This window comes from Sphaerodactylus townsendi, linkage group LG11, assembly GCF_021028975.2.
Source record: "Sphaerodactylus townsendi isolate TG3544 linkage group LG11, MPM_Stown_v2.3, whole genome shotgun sequence".
Classification (NCBI taxonomy): Eukaryota; Metazoa; Chordata; class Lepidosauria; order Squamata; family Sphaerodactylidae; genus Sphaerodactylus; species Sphaerodactylus townsendi.
In genome coordinates this window covers 24030168-24049575 of record NC_059435.1, presented here as the reverse complement: position 1 = coordinate 24049575, position 19408 = coordinate 24030168, and the positions used below count along the sequence as shown (strand labels likewise).

General features: G+C 40.6%; 1 protein-coding gene across 12 annotated transcripts in view; it reads right to left on the bottom strand.

The window, feature by feature from the left end:
- LRRFIP2 (LRR binding FLII interacting protein 2) overlaps window positions 1-17921 on the bottom strand; it is an 85111-nt gene extending 67190 nt beyond the window's left edge. For all 12 annotated transcript variants that reach the window (XM_048511754.1, XM_048511760.1, XM_048511757.1 and 9 more), the window contains exons 1-3: window positions 17777-17921; window positions 6529-6677; window positions 3522-3608 (exon numbers count right to left, since the gene is read on the bottom strand). In XM_048511754.1, coding sequence (XP_048367711.1) covers window positions 3522-3608; window positions 6529-6618 — 177 coding nt within the window. In that variant the 5' untranslated portion in view covers window positions 6619-6677; window positions 17777-17921. The remainder of the gene's footprint in view (window positions 1-3521; window positions 3609-6528; window positions 6678-17776) is intronic.
- Between the last annotated feature and the right edge of the window lie 1487 nt (window positions 17922-19408).

Genomic DNA, 19408 nt, shown 5'->3' with positions numbered 1-19408 from the left:
CCAAATTATTCTTTTAAAATGATAAATTGATTGAAAAAGGGCCTACAGGAAAGACGTATAAAATTTTAAATATGTTATGAATAGATGATAATAGTATGTGTATTCAGTGTGGAATATGTGAGAATTATTCTTAGAAATTTATAATAGTAATCGCTTATCAGTTATGTTTATCTACTCAATCTATTTAAATGTATAATATTGTCTAATATTATGAGGTTTATCATATACTGCACAGGGTATTTTATTATTTTTGTCAAATTAAGGATTACTGTGTATTTATTATTATGTCATTCACTATCCGCAATAACAGCTATTTCAACTGTCTACCATTATCAGATTAGTAACTATAATCTCATGCACAATTTCTTTTTTTAGTCTTCTAATATAATTATAATATTTGTTTTGATTTTCTGCTCTATTTCCTCCAAGACAGACACTCTTAGAATGCAATCTTATGTGCATATTAATCTACAAATAAATCCATCGAACACTGTGAGACTTGCCTCTGAACAAATATAGAAAGTCAGTTGTCAAACTCTTTACAGGATCAGAGGCCATAAACACATACTGAGATTAAATTGAAGGGGGAAGCTTTCAATACGAATGACAGCACCAAAGGACAGAGAAATAAGAAAAATAAGAAAAATAAAGAAAAATATGAGATTGGAACAATGTGGAGGATTGGTTGCAGGTAGGAGTAAAGTTATTTTACAACTAAGTAGGGTGATGGGAAGACTAAGGAAATCAAAACAAAACCGAATTATTGTTAAAAATGTCAGCACAGAAAGGATGTATATGATACATTGTTGCTAAATCTGCAAAATGGAAATGGACAATGTCGCCATGTCATATCCAGTATGGTGACTGTGTAGGTAGGGTTTTCAAAGCAACAGACAATTAGAGGTGGTTTGCCATTGCCTTCCTCTGCATGACAGCCCTGGAATTCCTTGGTGGTTTCTCATCCAAATACTAACCAGGGCTTTGCTTCTGAGATCTAACAAGATTGCCCTGACCTGGATCACTCAGGGTAGCCCAATGTGGACAATAAAGGGAAAGAATTTAAGGAGAAACAGAAAAGGAAAACAGGATTTATTACATGAAAAAAAACAGGAATATATCTGGAATAGATCTGGGATATATCTTGTAATGTAATAAATATATACATAAGGCTCCTATAGCTTCCATTTAAGGTGATATTCAATGCCTCAGCGATGGGAACACATTTACAATTCAGACAATGTGGATTGTTGGGATGGTCAAACCCCCAGCACAAACGTAAAACATACTTTCTAGAACTCTCCACTAATTGTAAACTTTTTGAAAACAAATCCAGAGATTGGAGCCAATGTGATAGAATGATTAGAGTAACAGATTACAAGCTGGAAAACTCAAGTTTGAATCTCCATTCTGCCATGAAAATTTGCTGGGTAACCTTGGGCAAGTCATATTCTCTCTCACGGAGAATGTTGCGAGCCAACTGGGGAGAAAAGTGGGGTATAAATAAATAAAAATTTAAAGATATTACTGGATCTGAATTACTATGCAATCCAAAGTTATTTTTAGCAGGATTTATTTTTAAAAGTATATGTAAGGATGATAGAGAATTGATTACAATTTCAGTACCTTCAATATAAATATATGAGGCATCTGCTTGCAAAAGACTAAAAATGCACAGCTATAGAAAGATATGGGTTGTGCTTTTTCCTTTTTAACTATGACATATCCTAAAAGAGAAGGGATGGAATTCCAATTGAACAGATTTGTTCCACTCTGCATTTTGTTTTTAAACACTGGAGTACAAACTCCCATGATTCACTTCACATTCCTGTATTTTTATTTAGTTTTTTTTTAAAAAAAACCAATACAATAAAATAATTGAAAGTTGAAGCCAGCATAGAAAGCAACTGGTTAAGAAATGAACTTATCCACTGCCGTTGAACTGCCAGAAGCTTACATACAAACAAGTGATGACAAGAACCTCATGAAAATTTTTACAACATACTACAAAACAAGTTCTGCACTTCATCTAAAAATTACTGAAAGAAGCTACAATAAAATCATTGCTAGGCACCACAATGAAATTTCTAGTCACCATTGTGACACGGCACCAGGGTTATGTTCAGCCCTGAAATAAAATAGGTACAGTCATTTTCAACACACGACCATAATATGAATTGTCAGCACTGTCAAACCCTCTATGTGGATCTCCATTTTGCACATTAAGAATGCTTCACCTACTGCTTTACTTCAGCTGCTGAACTTTTCACAGGTTTTAGGTCCTTGACTGGGTACTGGGTACTACAAGCATAAAGCACCTGACAATGAGCCTGGCCTTCGGCTGGGTTAGGACGGAGTAGAAATTCAAATAAAGGAAAGCAAAATTGTTACTGCAAAGCACTCTGCACCCCAGAGGTTGCCCATCCATCATAGCTAGCATGCTGGATATTCTCCAGCTTTCGACTACACAAGTGCAAGGAAGGGTAAGAGTGCAGACTTCTTCACTTCCAGTCTTGCTGGCAAGTTGAATTATACAATTCATACCAAACTGTGATCCCAGCACAGGCAAGCAGATCAGTCATTTTTGTTCTCTTTCCAAATCTCTCTTTATTACATTCCAAACACAAATTATGCTTTTTTTGTCCCTATCTAAAGCCTATCAATATTGCAGAGTGCCTCTCCATACCCAATGCACTATACTACATGAATTCTTCCCAAACGAAAGCTCAGATATTCTTTGCTTCACCTTCTTGCAACAGAACTCACAAAACAATAAAACCACAAAGTACTCTTGGCGGTTTTAACAGAGAGCAGTAAAACAAAGCCTAGTTTGATTCACCTCCCCACCCTCCCACCCCCACCCCCACCTTGAAAGAGCACCATTTGAAAGCTAACGTGCCCAAAGATTTTCTGCAAGCCAGATCTGGGTGCCAAGTTCTGAGAGATACATGTGAAATAGCTGTCAACATACTGTAAGTTTTTTTCCTGTTCCGGATTCCGCATGCCATGTTGAGTATTCATTTTGTCAGCAGTCTATTAGATTTCATGCCTTGCATTAAAAGTACACACTTATAAAGTATTCAGCTATGTCTGAATAATGTTTATTTACATACATTTATCATGTTCTTCATTAGAAAACTTAAGATGTAAACAAAATAGTTTCAGTCAAAAATAATGAACACACGAACCACATTAGCAAAGAAAAAAGAGAAGAATTAGAATGTAACATAACCACAGCTAGAAATCAACAAAACTGATTGCAATGATAGTTTCAAAAGGCCATCTGAAGTCTACAGAAAGCCAGAAAAACTGAACCCCGAGGTAGGAAAGTTCTGCTCTTTGCAGAACTTTTAATTTTGACTCTGAACGAGCTGAGAAAAACAATTAGAAAATAACTTGTAAGCATTCAGAATGATGCCTAAAGACTAATAGCCATGTCAAATAACAGAGCCAGTTCATGTTATTCTGAAACAAACTCTGTGCTAAAGTTAAGATGATCAGAATAAGAGAAACTGTATCAGTACCTCTTTCTGTTGTCGTTCCAGCTCCCTCATGCGTATATCTCTTGCTTCTGCTCGGGCTGCACGTTTGGCTGCGAGCCGCGCTTCTGCCTGTCATATCGATAGTAAATGCTTTTTAAAAACTGTCACACTCCAACAGACAGATTATTGCAGTATTTTAAAAAATGACTAATCAAAACATGAACAGAAAACACTACAAGGTTTAAGTACAGAAGTGATGTTTTGCCAAGATTATTACTTTACATTAATCTGAAAATTTTATTAGAAAAGTATAACATTACAACATAAGGAAATACATTTTTCAGTGGATTAATTGTATTCATTTATTAATTCACTTATGACATATATTGTATATAGGCACTATGGAGCTTTCTTCTTTGCTCTAAGCGGTTTACACTAAATAGATTAAAAATGAGCCAGAAGCTGACATATTAAAATACTAAACACTACACAAACCAAATCAGAAAAGAGCCTCTCTGGACAATACAGCCTTACACTTCTGTTAGAAAGGTAAGAGAGGATGCACTTACTTGTTTCCACTCGGAAACAAAAGAAAGTCATGGCATTTCAATCCTCATTTTTTTCCTAGAAACGTTTATATCAAGTCAACTTGATCATTAACATTACATTCCAAATTCTGTCAAATGATATCTCAGTTCTAGGTAAATAACCTTGTTTCCTAAAATCCCCCCCCCCCCCACAATCTAGTTGTGATTAATATATAGAGATCAAACCCTAACCTACCACAGACTGGATTCTCAACTTCCACCAATGGTGTTAAGTCTGTACCAATCAAAGGACAGCCTAAAGCTCCCCAATGGGGAATTAAGCTCAGAAGTTTTGATTTAATATCAAAGCAAGTCCTAGTTCTGCACCAAACTGAACCAATAGCAGATTTTCACCACTGACACTGAAGTACATAAGATGAATTCATCCTTGAAGTTGAGTTTGTTCCTGGATGTACTGTCAATGTTGCAATCACAGCATTCCCCTCCCTCCTGTTCTTCCACTCTACCAGATGCTAAATCAATGTATCCTCCATGTTAAGACAGAATATAATGGATGGTTTCCCTTCAAAGAGGTCACCCTCCACATCTTCCTATCCACTCGCCAACACTGGGGTATGTGGGACAGCCCTACAGTGGCTGAGCTTCTTTCTCCAGGATTGGGGACAGAGGGTGGCATTAAGGAAGAGGATTTCTCCAAGATAGTCCTTGAGGTGTGGTGTCCCACAAGGGCCAATCCTCTTCCCATGTTGTTTAATATCTATATGCAACCCCTTGCCCAGTCGGTCCAGAGCATTGGGCTGATGCCAGTATGTTGATGACACCCAGATGTACCTGTTGATGTGTGGCCAGCCTGATACCGCTCCAGATATGTTGGCCAGCTGTTTAGAGACTGCAGTGAGATGGATGAGGCAGAGATGGTTGAAACTAAATCCACTGAAGACCAGAGACTTATGATTGGACCAGGGAGATTCAGGACAAGGGGGGCAGTTTCCAGCTCTTGGTAGGGTGTAATTAATACCTGCATCATCCATCAGGACCACCTGTTCTGCCAAATACAAGAAATTCCAGCAACACTTTCTCTGGCAGAGTCAAACCTACTAAGATTCAAACCTGTCTATAGAGTTTCAAGCAAGCCCAATTTTATTTATTTTACACATATAAGCAACATATATCGAAAAGGAAAAAACCAAATCCAATCTTTCAATACATTACTTTCAATAATAAAAGGATGAAATAGAAAGTTCAACAACTAATTTTACTGAAGGTGGTCTTACCAGCTGCTTACATATATGCATGAGAGTCTCTTGGGAGGCCCTACAAATGCTCACCACTCCGGAGATTTACCATCGCTTAAAGACTAGATTATTTGATCAAGAATATTAATTTCTCCTGAGCAAAGCACAAAGCTCTTGCTCCCCAATATTCTTTGGGATTATCCCTCAGAAATCTAGCCCTGCTATATACCTGGAACAACTGGTTAATTACAATTGCAGATGGGTCATGACTAGAGCAAGGTGTAACTCCTTTCCGTCAGTACATCTTCAAGGTCGCTTCTCTAATATTCCACAAAATGAGCGTTGCTGTCGATTTTGTCCTGATACAACTGATACACTTTCTCATATTCTGCTTCACTGTTCAAAATACAACAACATCAGAACTGATTTGAGAACTGTATTACCAACAGGATTTATGCTCCTTTCTGATAAGATAAAAATGGCCAAGCTTCTAAATAACTCTAATGTTGAAATCTCTGAAGCTGTTGCTATATTTTTACTCTGTGTTCTGCAAGTTGTGCAATAACGATCTTCTTATTGTATTTGGAATTCTTGACACGCACCCGTTTTATGCCTAATAAAGGATTTGGATTTGATATCCATGAGTAAAGCAACTGACCAAAGTCAATAAAGTTTTTTTAAACGATCAAACTAACCAGTGACACAGTGTACCTCTTAACTATCCTCTACCTTTGTACCTGATCTGCTCTACTTGCATCCCAAATCCATCTTGCAGCAAATCTCCCTTTTCCCCCAAAAGCAACTGTGTAGCAGCCTCTGATAAATATGACTACTACCATCACCTCTATCTGTTTGTGCCCCCCCATCCACAGTCAGTTTTGAAACATTCCTATGTTGTACTGCAGCTTTGCCCAGAATTGTTGCATCTATGTGAAGAACTACATATGTCCTAACACAAAGTCTATTCAGTTTACAAGACCATTAAGATGGGGCAAATTGCAAGAAGTATATAGTTTGGAGTTTTCAAGCATTTTAAATTTTAGCGCAGCTTTGATAGTGTTTCAGTTTGTTATAACTTAATAAAAATCCCAGCTGTTCAGTTTGAAGAGATCAACATAATATCAACAAAGTTCAGATAAAACTGTAAATATAGCATCACCTTAGTACAAGCAAAACCAGTTTTTTAAAAAAATCTGCAACCATGTATACTACCATTTTCATAATTTTCCAATATCCACTTTAACTTGGAATTATAGATTTACCAACCTCTCTGGCAATATGACTCAAAGCTTCATCTTCTGCTGAGAATCTATCTTTCACTGGTGTTCTTTTCCTTCCCGAACCAGGAGTCCCCATGTTCAAATATCCGTTCAGTAATTCTCTCACACGTTTGGGTCAGATCCAAGTGGCCAGATCTAAAATGAAGTTAAAGAATTAACAAGCTTATTTTTTGAAACACATGTTTACTACCAACTCTTCAAAGAGTTAAGAAATCAAGGACCATCATCTCCTTCCCAAACATATATTATTAATAGTTACTATATATTGTTATAAAAAACAAGCCTGAATTCTAAATTCACAATTTCACTGCAGCAGACACATAAACCCACTTTAGAGTATATTGTTAGTTAAGTTTCAAAACAGTAGGATACCACCTACTGTTATAAATGTAGGTACTAGTCATCAAGAACCACATATCTAAAAATAGTACTATAAATCTAATTTTACATATTTCCAGTCAAAATCTTCCATGCAATGGATGCATAGCTGTGACATTTCTAAGTCCAAATATCATTCATCCTGACAAAACTGTTTTGTTTCAAATTATTTTAGAAAACCCACAGCCATTTCCAGTTCTGCACCTGAGTTTATATGAATGTGTTTTAAAGAAAAGCTGCTCCAGATATTTTACACAAAGTCACTGAATGCTTCATTGGAAAGAACTATATATAGCTTAGTTATGCAATATTTAGTGTTCTAAACACACTTGAATTTTGCATTGCAACTCCCACGCCCCACCCCAAGTTTTCTTTAAGTAATTTTCATTCTCTGTATTCTGTTTACTCCAATGTCTAAAGGTTCATCACAGATGTACAGTATCTCCCTTCTGTTTGGCACCACTAGCTCACCAAACTCCAAGCACTCAAGATCTGTGGGCTTCTCTAGTCTCACAGAGAGAACTACTACAGGACGTAGTACTCAAACTCATTTGGTACCATCTGCTCTAGTGCCTGGGTCTGTGCCAGCAAAATGAGTATCAAATATATGCAATGCACTGGGTATCCTGCTTAAGAATGTACTATAAATACACATGGCATACCTTTTTTTAATGTGCACATGCTCTTTAAAATGCACCTGGACAGAAATAGTGACACTTGCTGAATCTCTGTCAATGACGCAAAAGGCCAAACTGCACGTTAACGTGAAGCCGCATGCAACATTAATGCAAAAGCTTCTTCCTTCCTAAAACACAGGCTCATGTTCCTAACAACAAGAACTGAATCTGAGACCTTCAACATAACTATATAGCTACGGATCCTTCAAGGTATTCCTTCAAAATCAAACACCTCAGAAGGGTATTACTAAGCAGAACACAAATAGGCAAAAAGTCCCATCACTTCGACACATAAATTCCTTCCATTTGTGTGTTTATATGAAATAGACAATAACTGAACAAAGGTGTTGCTTGCCTGTCTGCAGAGCCCCACCACCACCACCACCACCACCTGCCTCAATAGTGGCTGGATGCTGTCACTTCATGGAATAGTTAAAACATTTTAATTTATCAGAATACTAGCAGGGCCCGGCCACGCGTTGCTGTGGCTTATTGTGGTGAAATGGGAAAGGAACAGTAGAAGCAAATCAATTGCAGAGGCCAGCAATACGTGCTCATCAAACACGCAGCCTGATACTGTGCGATGTCATTGATGTGTGTGCCCGCATTCCTTGGGGGAGGGGGGAATGGAAAGGCACCCCTCCCACACATCTAGGCTGGCTGGCAATGATCCTTTACCTGGGAGTAAGTTTGGTTGGTGGCAATGGGTGTTGCTTCTAAGGAAACCTTCTGAGGGGCGCAATGCAGCCATTCAAAGTATGTCACGGTTGCTGTACCGAGCTTACTCCTGAGTAATGCATGCCTGGTTTTCTTAACTGTAACTGCAGTATTCAGGGAATCTAGGGTGCCTGGCCCCTCCCTCCCATCCCTTGCATGTCATCCCTCACTCTCTTCCCTCCCTCACTTCTCTTCCCTTCCCCTCCTTCCCTTTCCTTTTCCTCCGCTAGGGTGGGTGGGTCATATCAAGATGCTGGGCCTCCTGCCTCCCCTCCCTTGCATGCCACCCCTCACTCTCTCCCCTCTCTCACTTCTTTTCCCTTGCATGCCTCCCCCTCCGTCCCTTTCCTCTCCCTCCCTCTCTTCCCTTGCATGCCACCCCTCCCTCTCCCTCCCTTCCCTCTCCCTCGTGTGTATGTGTGAGTATGTGTTTCACTTCCACTCGAGTTACTGCCTGTGTCCTGTTTTCACTGCTCATATTTGGCCATCTGAGTGAACATTCTAAGCAGCACGAATATTCTAAGGGTGACAGTTACACACAGGCAGCTGCATGTCCTTCACCATGGAGCGCCAGGAAAAAGGCATTTTACCTGGGCCAGGTGTGAAATTTCAGGTATGTGAACCTCTAAAAACACTCTCACCTGGCTGACTATAGTGGCTGGGAATTTTCAGAGGAATTGGCCCAGCAGTTACTGAGTTTTACTATCATCAACAAAAACACTGTTAGCTTTTTATATATATAGAAAATGTGGTAACAGGTACAATGAAAACACTGCCACTTATACAAGTAAAAAGTCACTGCATATGACAGTGCTATTGTGTAATGATAGAAGTGAAGACAAGGATCTGTGAGACCCAGGTTCAAGCCCTCTCTCTGCCACAAAGCTTGCTGAGTGACTTTGGATCAGTCACACAGTTTCAGCCAAAGCTATCTCACGTGGTTACTGTGGAAATATAATGAGGAAGGAATGATAAGAGTAAAAACATATTAGATTGTGATTCTTACCAGGTTTACATGGGATCTAAAATGAGTTATCTGTCATGGGTAGAAATTGCCACACAGTAGAATACTTACAAGAAGCAATAGCAAAAGCAATAGTCAAATGTGAACAAAATTCAAATGTCTAGTATGCAGTTCAACCACAGACAACAGTGCAAATGTATCCAGGGTGAGATTAAATTTAGAAGAGGACGAAGAGAATATAGAGCTAATAACATAGTGTTGCAGTGGTCAATTGCTGCACCTCCTAGCCAAAGACTCTGGTGTTCCAGAAATAAAGACTAATGTAATTGAAATTGCTAAATACTTCCGTAACAATCATTTTGCTGTTGCAGCAGAACTGAAAAGAATGGGGGAAACCAAGGTAATGTGCCCACAAAATGTTAGATGGAACTCCGTAATGGACTGTTTTGAGAAGTATAGTAAGAACTGACCTATTCTGATGACAATTTGTAAACAAAATTGAGAGAAAATAGTTGGTATTGTCATGGCCAAAACCATCAACATTGGGCATAAGAGAAATGTTGTGCATACGCTGAGCATCCTGGAACCCATTTCTGAAGCTTTAAACAAAATACAGAAAAATAGCTGTTTTATTGCTGATGCTGTTGAAATTTGGAAAGAACTGAGTGAGCATTTAAAAACAGAACCACATAATGACAGAATTGAATTACAAGAATTTTTTTATAGTCCTGAATAGTGTGAGTTCCAGTAGTCTAATAGTGTGAGTTCCAGTAGTCTAAAAGGTGACTTTTGCATGGATTGGTGTGGCTAGATAAGGCGAGACAGATAGGGCAGCAGCTGCCTAGCCTGGTGAATATGAAACAATGCCAACCTGGCTGCATTAGATGCCTGGACCTTCATAGAAAGGGAAGCATCCAGGATCAACCCCCAGCTCCTGTAAGACTGTCCCATGTATGCCAGAATCAGCAAAACAGCAGGCCAAGAGGTCAAAGGTGATTGTGTCAAATGCTTGTTAGATTGAGAAATAGCAGAAGCATTGATCTGCGTCCATCCAGCTGTCTATGAAGATTGTCTCTGAAGCTGACTGGCACAGTCTCCATCCTATAGCCATGTCAGAAGCTGGATTGAAATTGGTTCAGCAAAGAAAAACCTAAAGCTAACCTGCCGCTGCTTTCTTAATTACCTTACCTAGAAACAAAAGATTCAATACTGGGCAGTAGTTTAACAATTCTCGGGGATCCAAAGATAGTTATATTAATTGCAATCTCACCATCACCTCAACCTCCCTGTAATGACCCTGAATCCAGGGACACATTGATAATGTCTGCCAGGGGGCCTATATCCCATCACAACCAGCCTTAACCAACCATAATGGGCATGAATCCAAGAGACAGGTGGCTGGCTTCACAGCAGCAAGGATTCTGTCCACATCAGCCTGGGAGAGTTGGCTGAAGTGGTCCCATACAGGACCCAAAGTCAGCCAAGGGGCCTCCAGTTAGTCAAGGAGTCCAAGGAGGAAGCAAAAGAGCCTGAATTTCAATTAATTAGCCAACTATTTAGTTACCAATTATTACAGGACCACTTGCTATACTGTAACTATAATAACAATGCTTTACACAGCTTCTGATGGACAAACCAATACAATTGCTTTCTGGCATACTCAAGCAAAGCAAAACTATTATGATGAGGGACTCTGGATTTGCCTTACAGGACATAGCCTAAGAACAAATGAATCAAATATTTAAAATAAAGGATTCAATATTTGCCACATTTCCTCTTTCTTTTTGAGGGTAAAGAGTTAAACAGTGTTTGAACTACAATTTATTTGACTGTAGCTTCCATATAAATGGCTTAAGGAACTAGCTGCATATCAAATACATGATGTTGTCTGCTCTCTAAAACAAGCATGGCAGCCTTAATTCTGAGTTACTGACTTTTGCGCCCCTTTTTTTAATTGATAGCATTTGCAACTGTCTTAACATTGTGCTACATTTTTTTCTTGAATGTGAAGAACTGCCATTCTCCTGGTACAACATTCTCCATCCGTTCAACCTAGATGAAATAAATTGCATTACAGATCACCAAACAAAGATGGGCAAGATGAACAGGCTCTCTACTGCTGCCCGCTGTGCTGCAAGAGGGTTAGCTGGCACTGTTCCTTGCCCTCATGTCAGCTGAATGACTATTGCTCACAGATGTCACTTTAAACAAAGCCTTTTTCACCAGGACAAAATCTTTCATGGGCTGAGTCCTCTGAAACACTCAAAAATAAAGTAGTTTTTACTGATCAGGAACATAGTTTCAACAGTATATCCTTCCTATTTCAGGGAATTCACTTTTAACTATTCAGTTAAAAACTATTCAGTTTTGCACTTCTAGAAAATTACTCCTTAAGTTTTTGTATGAAGGTCTAAACATTAACAACATAACTTCAGATCAAGGTCACAACCATGCAGTGGCGCAGAGCCCAAGGGGCGGGGGGCGACACCCTGGACACATACCAGGGCATGGAGGGGTGTTCTGGAGGCATTCTGGGGCAGAGGGGGACAGGTGGTGCTGCAGCAGGGGTACAGGGCGCGCGTGCGCCCCGGGCGCAGTTCCCCCTCACTTCGCCCCTACAGCCATGGGCCCTCATATAACACCACTATACCAATATTTTCATGGCTAACACAGAGCAGTGCTTCCTTAGCTCCCATCCATTAACACCCCCTTTTACCTGCAATATATTGACATCATTTTCATCATTAGGGCACATCGGAAAGAAGTGCTGGAGAAATTTCATCAGGCCTTCAGCAACTTCCACACCATCATCAACCTGACCATAAACCAATCTATGAAAGGCACTTTCTAGACATCACTGTACAAATACATAATGGAAGTATAAAAACAACCTTATACAGGAAACCTACTGATAACCAGAGACACGTATATGCCTCCAGTCACCATCCTGAACACATCAAACAATCCACTGTCTACAGTCAAGCTCTATGCCACGGCCACATCAGTTCCAATCCTTCAGGCAGATCCTCACTTGCAGGATCTACAACAGACATTCTTGGAATTACAATATCCACCTGATGTAGTTAGGAAACAGATCAACAAAAACAGAATGACACTAAGGGAAAACGCTCTAAAAGATAGGCCCAAAGAGAACAACAGAAGAATACCACTGGTAGTCACTGACAGTTCTCAGCTCCAACTAGTTCAACATTTACAACCTCTGCTGAACAATGATACTCCTTTCTCACACAGGAACTGGGAGACAAAACTCAAGAGACAGCCCACAGACAGCCTCCTCACCCTAACAACTTAACCACAGCTATAATCTTCAAAACATGGCCATGTATTTTGGGACCAGGACCTGCAACAAACCAAGATGCCAACTCTGACCCATAACACAATAACTGACCCTAACAACACCTTCCACAGTATCACAGGTTGATTCACTTGTTCATCATCAATGTTAAACATGCCATCAAATGTCAGTAATGCCCTTCCACTCTCTATATCGGACAAACAGGTCAGTCCCCATGCAAAAGAATAAATGGATGTAAAGCTAACATTAAACCACACATCACCCCATATTCAAGAACCAATGGGAGAACATTTTAATCTTCCAGGTCATTCCACTGCTGAGCTAGAGTGGCAGTTCTAAACACATACATTTCAGGGGGGAATTTACAAGGTGAGATTGCTGAACTTGTGATAATTCACAAGTTCTGAACAATGGATCCCCAGGATTGAATAAGACATAGGATTCTTATCTCACTATAGATGCTAATTTTTTGCTACCAAGCATTTCCCTTTTGCTGTAATCAAGCTGATTGCAATATGCATCGTATCTCTGGATCATTTACCAGCATTCCTAACAACATCCCTTCCATCCTCTGACTAGTATTAAAAGACTGAAAGATCTCCATTTCTAATTAAGGGAAATTTGAATCTGGAAAACACACTCACGTTGGTCTCTAAAGTGCTACTGAACTCGAATCTAACTGTTTTACTGCAAACCAACATGGCTACCCTTTCAGACATATCTTGAAACCAATCTAGTTATGATTCTTGCATGCCAGTGATGTTTATATGACATTTATATTTTAAAATACTGCCATGGTCAATGTTTGCCCCAACTGGTCCAATTAAAGTTTTAACATTATGTATTCCTTTAAAAATATTTGATTCCAAGCATTGCTGTTTCATCTGGATCTGTTCCCTGGGTCCCTAGACAGTAAAAAAATAATTGCAGTCCTTAGTGGAGGAAAGAAGCTAAGGAATATGAAGCTCCCGAAACTGCCAGTAATTGAAGTGTGATATAATGAAGATAGAGCAATCTGGGCTTTAAGAGCTAAGGAAGGGGATTTGGTGACCCAAATGAAAAACGGTTAAGCGGAGGACATAAAAGCACAATAATTTAACCATAAACACAACAAACAGTAACATAGCAAAATTACAATCAGAAGTGCTCTTACAGTCCAGATCCAAAATTGAACCTTCACAGCTGTTGTTACTGCATTTTGCCTTTACCAAAACATGACATGAGCAGCCAATGCGATCTAAGTTTTCTTTCCCCTCACTAGAACTGACAACAGTCATTCCACTACACATTTTAGCTATATCTCCATTACAGAATGTACACAAATTTGCCTGTCATATTTGTCAAACTTGGTTGCCACTCAGAGGTTTTGTTTTTTTTGGGGGGGGGGGGCAGTTGGGAGGGAGGCTTCTCCCTGAATCATACTTCCATACACAGAAGTATGTGTATCTGGAGAACAAGATCTTAAATTTTGAAGCACCATCCATTATTAAAATCAAGATCACCAGAAAAGAATTCAGATATGTAAGAGCCAGATTTTATGAAAAAAAACAACTAGAAGTGATTATGCTGGTTCCTGCTTCTAAGTAGAGCACCAGGAAGATCTGGAATAATATTCTCACTAACGTCTATTTCAGTAATGTTCTTTATTTATACAGCAAACTTCATTAGAAAGTTACTCACCCCGTAACTTACTATAATTATCACAACGAGCTGTAGAATTACTCATTACCAGAAATAAGTATTATTATGTTACATCCCCATGGATGTTTCCCAAGGAATTTTTAAAATGCTGCAGTTGTAAACATAATGTAACAGTACTAGAATCGCTTAAGAATTATGCCTTTGGTCACTGATGATCTAGGTAACAACTGCAATACCGGAAGTCTGATTTATATCACAAAAGTAAAGTATCAGTTCTATCATGAATCTATAAAACCAGTAGTCCTCGCTCCATAGCTAGTGAAGAGCTACACTGGCAATTACCATCAGCTAACAGAGATACCTGATTACTGCATGTCCTGTGTACCACTTCAAACACACACATTCAATATACAACTCTAACCAGAATGGCAAGTTGTTGGTGGATGAGTGGGCTGTTGAAGCAGATTGGCCCTTCACTTCCATTCCCGGCTTGAGGCTCACAGCTCAGGAAAAGCAAGCAGCTTATCCATTCTTCAGTGGTTGTTTCAAGGTGGGAACTATCTTGCTTTCCATTCCTACTATCAGATCCTCTGAAGATGCCAGCCACAGATGCAGGTGAAAGATCAGGAGAGAATGCTGCTAGAACACGGCCATACAGCCCGGAAACCACACAGCACCCCTGGGAACCATCTGCTGAGGCAATGGCTGGGCCCAGATTCCTGGAACATGGAGCAAGTTCCATACTGGGGATACAATCAGAAGTACTAGCCATGTATGAAAGAAAAGTGTTCAAATTATCACTCTCTTTAGCACATGGCCACATCTACTGTATTCTACCATGATTCAACTAATATGCATGTGATCAATGTGCAACTATAATAATCATAAAAGCTTAACATTCTAAAAGGATAGCTATAACTTAGGCTGATTCTGCATGGGCCAAAAACAGCAGTGTGAAAACGGTGTGAAAATGGTGTAAAGGGGTTTGAAATGGTGTAAAAGGGTTTATACTGTTTTCACACCATTTTCACACCACTGTTTTTGGCCCATGCAGAATCAGCCTTAGATTTTCCTAGATCCTACAGTCTTCATAGTCTCAAGAGAAAAATCAGCTTTCTTACTTTCCTGCAGAACAGAAATACCACAGGAGAAAAAGAACTGTTTATATGTGATAGAGGCTTAGTGACACCCATTTTAAGGTGAAAAAACGATTTTTGGCTAATTTGTTGCATTTCAAATTATTATTGCAGTTCCAAACACAGAACATTATACTGTAACTCAAACATGAAGTTGGATGCAAACTCCACTGAATGTAATGAACTGTGTAAATGTGTTTAGGATAAGAAGGAAACTATTAATAATGAAGTTCAAACTAGAGTTTGATTATTTTTTGCTTCCTAAGCTAATAAGGGACAGCAACTACTACCCTTGAAAATATTACTGAGCACCACATGCTTCTCAGTCATGCAAAATTCAAGGTCTAAACATACCTTCTCCACACCCATATGCTTCCCAAAAGAATACTACCACTAAATTAGTCTTTCATCCATTCTTACTTTATTGACACAGTATTAAAATACTAATTCTCATTCCCAACACTAGATACAAGGGGAAACTTCCACCGGCCCTGTCTGAAGTGGAAAGAAATTTCCTGTCTGAAGTGGAAAAAAAATTCCAAGAATCTACAGAAGATAACTTAACATTAAGATTGGTGGAGGGGATGATCCAGATTCTGAATGGACTTTTGTTCTCTCTCAGGAACATTCTGACTAAACATATTATTTACTGATACAGCCCAATACACACTGATGAAAATCCACATCATCCCTTCTTCAGCACAACAGACCTGGGCTATTCCCCAAACAAGAACTCAATATTAGGAGCGGCAAATGAGGCATATTTGTGCATTACACAAAACAGCACAGCAGGTACCTCTACTTAACTCCTTTCCCAGAGTATTTCAGGCTACTGTTAAGCCAAACACTGTAGTCTTGTACTCCCACCTCAACAATTTGAAACAACTGCCTTAAATGATTCAATTTGACCTATTAACATGTAATATTTATGGTTTGTAGAAGAAAATTTCGCACATTATTTGCTGTACATGTTTATGCCCGTTACATATATAACTCAGACACAAACAAACCCAACAGCAGAATGTATTTAAAAGATGCAAAATCCTACCCTACTTCCCCAAGCTGACTGTGAGGGTAAACTGGGGTTAAAGACTGTTAATGGCACCTGCAGTAAGTGATATTCAGTGTACTCCCTCACATACACATGATACTAAAGAAATGTTTACAGGGATAGTTAATACACATCCAGCCATGTTGACAAGTCCAGACTTTGATGCAACTCACTTCTGGGTAAGCAAGATTAAGATGGCAAGAGTTGTAAAGAAAGAGGGAGGAAATCAGTTTTGGTTTTTCCTCTTATGAAGCCACTCTTTGCTGTTCTTCCACATGCAAACCCTTTGAACAAAATCACAGACCGCTTTAGGTTTCAGTACACCTTGCAAACATCTCTGGAGACAAGAGACCCACCTTATTTTTATTTACTTCTTATTTCTGCTTGAGAAGCTCTACAAAGCTCTGCATGAGTAAACACTGACCACTACACAGGAATAAGGGCCACTGGCTTCGGTGGGGCTCATTTCCAAGTAAGCCTGTTTATGATGGTAGCTTGAGAGATAACAGGGTTCCCCCTCGGGATCTGGAACAGGCAACCCTAATATTACAGTGATCTTCAGCAGACGCCCAGAAATAGTTTCCACTTTCATTCAGCCCTTCCCTTGTCCCCAATACTAGGGGCAGCTAAAGTCCTATCAGCTCCACACCACTACCAGATTTATCCCCCACCCTGCTTCATACACTACCTCCCTTCCTGAGCGCGCGTGTGTGTGTAGGGGATGATATGCGTCTGTGTGGGGGGTGGGGGATGATATGCCTGTCTGTGCGCGTGTAGGGGATGGTGTGTGTGTGTGTGTGTGTGTGTGTGTGTGTGTGTGTGTGTGTGTGTGTGTGTGTTGGGGGGGTGGGGTGGAGGCGATGATATGTCTCTGTCTCTCTGTGTGTGGAGGGGATGATATGACAGATCTCTCTAGGCCACCCAAGTCCTCCTGGTTCCAAACACACCTTGTCAGAGAAATCTGGAGCTTCCCGTGTGGTTCTCCTGCCTCTTGTTACATGGCGGGGGGGGGGGGGGGGGGGGCAGCAACCCATTCCCCATCTAGGAGCCTCAGGGAAGCGAAGCCACCACCCCTCTCCGAAATGCCTTGTCCTCAGGCCAGGAGCGCCCGCCCGTTCTCGCCCCTCGAAGCCTCCGAGGCTCTAAATTCCCCCCACCGGAGGCCACCTCGGTCCCTTCACACAAAGCGAAGAGCCAGCAGGCAGGGCGGGGCAGCAGCCACCGAGGGCAGGGATGACCCCTCCGCCACGCTCGTCGGCGGCTTCTGCTCGCTGCTCGAACCGGAAAGGGAGAAGGGGGGGGGGGAGACCCCGCTTCAACCTTCACCCGTTAACGGCCGCAGTGACGTCCTTACCTAGCGCCCAAGCCGGAGTTCCAAAGGGGCTCCCCAAAACGCCGCAGGGAAGCGGCTGTCAATCACGGCGCCCCTTCGCCAGCCGACCGTCAACCCCGCGAGCCGACGCTTCAGCCGCCGACAGCTCTTCCCAAAACACACTCCGCAGTGCGCACGCGTCACTTCTCGGCTTGGGAGGAGCCACGAGCAGGGCAGCGGTTCAAAGGCGCATGCGCATAAATAATAGGGCGGGTGCTGTGGGTTTGTCTGAGGTGCGGTTGAAAGAAAAGAAAAAGAATGCAATGTCTTGAAGGCGAACAACTTGCATTGCAACATGGGCTTTTCTGTGAGTCAGAGCCCGCTTCTTCAGAAAGCAAGCCAACCTACAACGCTAGGGAGGGTAGGCTTCTAATATCAGACTCAGGATCTTGCCAGGATTGTCCCTGTTCTAAAATAGGCGTTTTTGGGGTATGGCATCTTCGATCGTGCAAATGCATGATCCCTCTTGGTCAGGAGCTGCAACGTTAGGCCTCCTCGGCACATGCAAAATAATGCACTTTCAGTGCACTTTGCAGATAGATTTTACAGAGCAGAATAGCAAAATCCACTTGCAACCCATTGTGAAAGTGGATTGAAAGTGCATTCTGCATGTGTGGAAGGGGCCTTAATCTTAACCAAATTTTCCCATTAATAACATCTGCGCGTGGCAGAAATCACAAAAGGAAGATAAATTCAGATATTAGAAAAATGAGACAAGCTTTTTCTAGACAAGCTCCCATTCTCAGCTTCAGCCTGGCATGAACAGTCGACTCTGTGCACAGGACAGGCTCTTATGTTGCCAGAGCTCTTGACACTGCCCCAGGGTTTAGTGCCACAACATTTTGGAACTGTCAGTCCACAGACCTGTGCGTAGGATTTTCCTCCTTTGTACTTCTTTGCTAGGGGATGTTGTATTTAAAGGGTCACCAATGCTGTTGGGAATCTCTTCTGCAAAGGGCACATTTTTCACTTCCCCTACATTTTAAAGTCCACTTTCCATTTGTCACTTTTTGTCATGTGTAACATATCCCTAATAAATCACTCAAACCGTCCTGGTTTGGTAGATATGCTCAATTTCTCATTTAAAGCTTGCACTCTCCCTAGCAGGGGCTGTGTCAGTAAATGATATCCTTTGAGCATCTCTACATCTTTGCCAGAAACATGATACTTAACTCGGGCAGCGTGTCAGAGTGTCATCCTCACAATTCAGTGATATGTTTCTTCAAATCCCTGAAAGTGAATAAAGAGCTATGAACATGGGATTACCCTGCTAAACTTCAGATGACCTGTGAAATGCCAGAACAGATTGCCAAGGCATATCATTTGAAGCAGAAGACAGACTGAGTCAAAATAGTTGGAGAGAGAAGTAGATCCATAAGTGTTTCTGTTTATAGAAGCTTTTCTATGTTTAACAGTCTGATTGTACAAGCATTTGGCCTGGAGATTATAAACTCAGAATCTTTACTTGAAGGCTTTATTTACTTGTCAGCTTCTGTCGATTAGAATTAAAAAAAAGGTTTTTTAAAAATTATGTAGCCTGATCCTATGCATATTTAAAGGTGAATGTAGTCCCTGTGGAAGCACCCAGTCATTACTGACCCGTGGAGAGACATC